This window comes from Chrysemys picta, chromosome 12 (genome assembly GCF_011386835.1).
Source record: "Chrysemys picta bellii isolate R12L10 chromosome 12, ASM1138683v2, whole genome shotgun sequence".
NCBI lineage: Eukaryota > Metazoa > Chordata > Testudines > Emydidae > Chrysemys > Chrysemys picta.
Genome location: NC_088802.1, coordinates 8889373 through 8895521, shown reverse-complemented (window position 1 = coordinate 8895521; position 6149 = coordinate 8889373). Strand labels below are relative to the sequence as shown.

The following is a 6149-nucleotide window of genomic DNA, read 5'->3' as shown; positions in this document are numbered from 1 at the left end:
ATGGAAGACAGATCCACCAATGACTATTAGCCAGGATGGGAAGGGATGGTGTCCCTAGCCTCTGTTTGCTAGAATCTGGGAGTGGGCAACAGGGGATAGATCACTTGATAATCACCTGTTCTGTTCATTCCCTCTGGGGCACCGGGCATTGGCCACTGTGGGAAGACAGGACACTGGGCCAGATGGACCTTTGGTCTGACCTAGTGTGGCCGTTCTTATGTTCTTATGGTTGATGCTGATCAGGGAGCTCAGCAGGGAGCTGGAGCATGAACAGAAAAGACCAGGGGGTTGTATTTCTTAACGGGGATCTAGGCTGATGTAGGGAGCTACCTCCTGCTGTCTGGATTTAGGTGGCTGGGACTGGAAGGGAGCCAGTGCCCTCTAGAAGGGAAAAACCCCAGATCCCGTTTCTTATAACTCCCTCCGGGGGGTGGTTTCCCTTCCAGCTGCTGCAATGCTGGGACTCCTCCCTGCGCTCCCCTGCCTGCTCCTCCTCTCCCTGCCGGGCTTCAACTCTGGCTCCGATGACGATGGCACCGTGGTGCTCACCACCAGTGGCCCCATCCGGGGCAAGCGCCTCCAGGCCGGCTCCAGCACAGTGACGGCCTTCCTGGGCATCCCCTACGCCGAGCCCCCCGTGGGGACCTTGCGCTTCCAGAAACCGCTTCCCCACCAGCCCTGGAGCCAAATCCTGGAGACCACCAGCTTCGGCAATGTCTGCCACCAGCATCCAATTCCTACTTACCCTGAGGACGAATTATTCACACCCACAAGGCCGCAGTCTGAGGACTGCCTCTTCCTCAATATCTGGGTGCCCCATCCCCGGCCCCCTGCACCGGCCCCCATCCTCATCTGGATCCACAGTGGTGGGTTCTTCTCAGGTGCAGCCTCCCTCAAGATTTATGACGGGCGCTTCTTAGCCGCCACTGAGAACGTGATCGTGGCCTCCATGAACTACCGGCTGGGGGCGCTGGGCTTCCTGTCTCTGCCCCCGGCCGCCCCGGGGAACGCCGGCTTGTGGGACCAGCGCCTGGCACTGCACTGGCTGCGGGATAATGCAGCCGCCTTTGGAGGGGAGCCAGCCCACGTGATGCTTTCGGGCCATGGCTCTGGGGCTGCATCAGTCGGCTTCCACCTCCTCTCCCCGGGGAGCCGGCCCCTCTTCACCCGCGCCATGCTGCAGAGTGGATCCCCGACAGCACCCTGGGCTTGGATTTCGCTTGAGGAGGCCAAGGAGAGAGGCCACAGGCTGGGCCAGTTGCTGGGATGCACCGATAGCGATGACACGGCCCTGGTGGGCTGCCTGCAGGGGAAGGAACCTGGGGAGTTCCCCAAACACGAGTTCTCCGTCTTGCACCACAGGGATCTGCTGGGGTTTCCCTTTGTTCCAACAACAGATGGGGATTTCCTTCCTGATTCACCATCAAGACTCCTGCAGGCTAAGCAGAGCCAGCCTATACCCATCGCAGCTGGTTTCACTGCCAACGAAGGCTCCTACCTACTACTCTTTGGTGCCCCCACCTTACACCTGCAGAACGCCAGCAATGTCGGTATGGAGGAGCTACTGCAGGTGTTGAAGCTCATCGTGCCAGGGGCACCAGAAGAAGCCGTCCAGGCTGTGGCTTGGTGGTACAGCCAGGAGGGGGAGAAGCAAGGAAAGGCACAGTATCGATGGGCCATGGAACAAATTGCTGGTGACTACGCCATTGTGTGCCCAGTAGCCGAGCTGGCTAGGCGAGAAGCAGAGGCCGGCAATCCCGTGTTTGCCTACAGCTTCAACCAGCGCCCCAGTGGATTGTCTACAGCAGAATGGACAGGGGTGCCACATGGCTCTGAGCTCCCCTATCAGTTCGGAACTCTGTGGTCCCTGGCAGGAGCCAACTCCACGCACACAGAGGCTGAGGAAGTGCTGAGCCGCACGGTGATGCAGTGGACTGCGGAGTTTGCCAGGACCGGGTAAGGGAATCCCCCACTATCCTCTGATCCCCTGAGCCAGACCATGAGAGCAGCTGTCACTCTTTGGCCAGGGGAACACAACATCCAGGAAGACCCGTCTCAATGCCATGGCAAAGCATAGGTCTCTTTGGAAAATAGTTAATCTAACTGGTTGAAGCTCATGACCTGGAGCTGATCTTACTTCAGGGAGGTAAAATCTTAGCTCCCTGAGTCCAAGTTAGTGATAATTTCCTTCTTCCCTCACCAGGATATCGGTGATCCCACAAATACACACATCCTCATTCAAGGAAACATGGCTTTTAGCTAGTAGCCAATGATCTCAAAGCTCTGCCTGCCCATTCCCAGCCTGGCCATACAAGCTGAGAGGATGTGTCCATGCTCCAAACACTATACAGCCCTGGCTACGTCAGCTCATCATGTCAATACAGCCTGCAGCAACCAGGGCCCGCTCTAGGTACCAGCAAAACAAGCTGGTGCTTGGGGCGGCACATTTTTAGGGGCGACATGGCCGGCGCCAGAATGCCGCCCCTGCTGCCCCTAAAAATGTGCCCCGGCCGCCATAGCTCACCTCAATGATTCATGCGCCGCTGCTCGCCCTCCCTCCCAGGCTCTCAAACCTGGAAGGGAGGGGGAGATCACGAGGGGCCACAGCACGCGAAACAGCTGATTTGCACGCCGCTGCTCCCCCTCCCTCCCAGGCTTGAGAGCCTGGGGGGAGGAGGCAGGGCTGGGGATTTGGGGAAGGGGCGGAGTTGAGGCGGGGCCGGGGGTGGGGTAAGAAAAAAACGTGGGGGGGGCAGCCAAAATTGTTTTTGCTTGGGGCGGCAAAAATCCTAGAGCCGGCCCTGGCAGCAACAAAAGGGGTTCCTCCATCAGTGGGGGAACATCACCTGCCCAAAAATCAGAAGCAAAATTAACAATAACGCCTTTCCATTCACATAACTACAGCTACCCTAGGGGCTAGGTCACACAGCTGTGGCAGTCAGGTGTGTGGCTTTTTCCACATCTCTAACTGAGATAACTGTGGCAATTTAACATTTAAGCCTACACCTGGCCTTAGCTACCAATCGATACTCCCTTCCACCCAAAACAAGCAAGCAAGACTCCAAAAGAAATCTTTAAAATTCAAACATTCCCCGTTTCCATCTTAACCACCCAGTTTGGATCCGTTCATTCCCAAATTAGGGAAGTGAAGGAGACAGCTGTGAAAATTAAAAAGATAATATCCAACACATAGAAGAAAGGGGAAGCTGATAGTAATGAATATAAATCAGACATTAGGAATTGTAGAAAATTGAGAAGAGAAGCAAAGAGACACACAGAGAAATCTATGGCCAGCAGAGTTAAGGACAATAAGGAGTTCTTTGAATATATTAGGAAACTAGAATTCTGACTATGAGATTGGTCCATTACTAGCTGGAAATGGCAGAATTATCAATCGTAAGGCAGAAAAGGCAGAATTGTTCAATAAATAATTCTGCTCTGTATTTGGGGAAAAACCAGATACTATAGTTTCATTGCATGGGGATGATAACACTTTTTCTATTCCATATTTTACATAGAAGCTACTAAAGTTAGTACAAGTGAGTGAGGCCATCTCAAATGAAGGCAAATGGTGGCTTCAGACAACCTTTCTGTTTATAGCCTCCTATTGGTGCCCCCATAATCCCTCACACGTCAGTGGCCTTCCCTGTCCCCCCCACCCCCGACACACAGATATTGTTCAGTTCCCCACTCTGCCCCTTCCAATGTCTCTGAGCACAAAGGAAGTCCATATTCCCTGAGGGAAATGTGGCTTCAGTCCCTGTCCAAACAATGGGAAGCGGTGGACATCTTTCCTAGGGACTGTCTCTCTTTGGAAAGGGCCGTAGGCCAATGGTAGCCATCATGACTCATGGCAGCCTGTGGCTTCAATGTCATCAAGATCAATGGGAAATAGCAGCCATTTTTATAAAGGGAAACCTGTAGCATCACCCCATATGTGGAGAACAGGCGGAAGCAGCCATCTTAACTTAGGGCAGCCTGTGTCTTCATACTTTTTGGAAGCAACAGGGGATGGCAGCCATTTTGGAAAGGAGCCAAACTTTGCAAATTGGCTCCTAATGACCCCTGCCTCCAGGATGTCACACTTTGGCAGGAGCAAGTTCTCAGCCTTTCCAAGCCCAGGTACTAACCTCTATGTGGTGTGTTTAATTTCTCCTCAGGATGCTTACAGGGGATGAGGGCAAGGGAAGGAAGTGGACCCACTATGACCCCAAAAAGCAAAACGTCTTCCACGTCAAAATAAATTCGGCCCAGATTAAGGAGATGCCCCTCAGGCAACGCTGCAGCCTCCTAGCATCGCTGCTCGCAAAGAAGCTGAGCCCCACAGGTGAGCATCAGCAGGGTGAGCGGACAGCATCCCTAGAGAGGAACGGTCTGGTGTTCCCCCTCCCTCTGAGCCAGCTACTCCCCCCCTCACTCCTGGGGTTGGATTGGAGCTGGCGCCCCACAAAGGGGAAGGACCCCAGATCACATTCCCATTTCCATGGGATCTCCTGGCCTCCTAGAGGTTCCCCATTCTCCTGCCTGGGGGGGATCTCACATCCCCTGAGGACTCCACAACCCATCTGCTGCAGGGAGCCACAGGTTCTGACCCATCTTCACTGGGTAGGATGATGACGCCCGTGTTTCCTGTACCCGCCCAACCCCAAGTGCCCCCATTCCAGCCAAGGGGGCTTGAGCTCAGAGAGGGATTCCCAGCAGGGTGAGTGGGAATGGAGGAATGGATCCAGTGACAGAGGGAACTGGGGGCAGGTGGCCTGTAATGTCACTGAAGAGAAAAGAGGCAATGAAAGAAAGAAACACAACTGGCTCTGTGGAGGGGCGCAGCCTCTGTGTCACTGTGTAGCACAGGGAGCGAAGGAGAATCCAGTAGCCACTGCTAATCCTATGTGCCAGGGGACCTCTTATGGGTCGCAGAACAGAGCCTTGCACGTTGGACACCGGCAGTCACAGATGCTACGAAACACGGGAACTCCACCAGCACAGCATCCCCAACTGCTAGAATATAGCACTGTCGGGGGAGGGGGAAAGCACTGACTGCGGGGATAGTCTCCTGCTGAGCCCCCCATGCTGCTCTTTGCAGCAAAGCGCCCCCTGTGCACAGGGATTAGCACTGACCATAAGGGGAGAGCACCCCACACTGAAGCTGTGCAGCGCCTGGTTTCCCCTGCAAGTCTCCCTTCCCATTTGCAACTAGACCAGTCACTGCATAGTCTGAGCTCATCCCCGCTGCTCTTAACCTCACTTGCTGTGTGTTCCGCAGAAGCAGAGTCCGGACGTGACCAGCCCGGGGGGCTGTGAATGAAGAGCTGAGCAATTACAATCCCCTGAAGAAACCCTCCCTGCAGCCAAGAGCATCCAGTGCCCGATAGCGCCTGCTCATTCAGTAACAAGGATCCTGCTAATAAACCTCCTGGGAACCCACGGATTGGCCCTCCCTCTGCAACTCCTCCACCTCCAGTGCATTAAAGCATATTTAGTGTGTAGAAAATATCCTGGTCTGTGAGGTTGATTAGCTGCTCCTGAGTAGGGGGGACAGAGAGAGTGTGTGTGAGTGTCTTGGGTGTGTGTGGAAGTTAAGTGGTGAGATAACGGAGAACAAATGTTATACGGGGAGGTAAATGATGCTCTGGGGTTTGAAGAGGCAGATGACAAAGCCTACAGATCACACGGTGTATCCAGAGCCCAAATGAGAACCCAGGAGTCCAGACTGCCCGACCGCCCCCCTCTAACGCACTAGACCCCACTCCCCTCTCCGAGCTGGGCTACAACCCAGGAGTCCTGGCTCCAAGCCCCCTGCTCTAATCCACTCCACCGCCTGCCCCCCGTAGCGAGTGGTCAGTGAGGAAGAGCCATATGTACCAGGAAGTGTCGGGAAATTGGCAATTATAGGATACAGGCAACAGAGACAGATTTATAACCAGCTAGCTGGCAGCGCAGATGACAATTGCCCCCCCAGATGGGGAGGAGAGGAGGCACAGGGAGAGCTCCCCACACGCACACAGTGCCCCGTCCCCACAACCCACATCCCTGCACAGATCCCTTCTGTGGAGCCGGGAATATGTGGTCCAATCAGCTCTCAGCCCACCTGCTCTAGGACTGGCGAAGTTTGGGATGGGGCACCTGCCCACCTGGGGGGCTGGGCTTGT

General features: G+C 54.8%; 1 protein-coding gene across 1 annotated transcript; it reads left to right on the top strand.

Annotated features, from left to right (window-relative positions):
* The first annotated feature begins 439 nt into the window (after positions 1-439).
* LOC135974718 (acetylcholinesterase-like) lies at positions 440-5428 on the top strand. The gene is made up of 3 exons (XM_065563221.1): positions 440-1956; positions 4161-4327; positions 5264-5428. Exons 1-3 carry the CDS (start codon positions 455-457, stop codon positions 5299-5301), a joined length of 1707 nt encoding a protein of 568 aa, XP_065419293.1. The 5' UTR covers positions 440-454; the 3' UTR covers positions 5302-5428.
* Positions 5429-6149: the final 721 nt, after the last annotated feature.

Excerpts from the sequence above, each read along its gene's own strand:
- LOC135974718 (XM_065563221.1), top strand. The coding sequence starts at position 455 with ATGCTGGGACTCCTCCCTGCGCTCCCCTGCCTGCTCCTCCTCTCCCTG. Across the intron at positions 1,957-4,160 it reads GCGGAGTTTGCCAGGACCGG|GATGCTTACAGGGGATGAGG; the intron begins GTAAGGGAATCC and ends ATTTCTCCTCAG. Across the intron at positions 4,328-5,263 it reads AAAGAAGCTGAGCCCCACAG|AAGCAGAGTCCGGACGTGAC; the intron begins GTGAGCATCAGC and ends TGTGTTCCGCAG.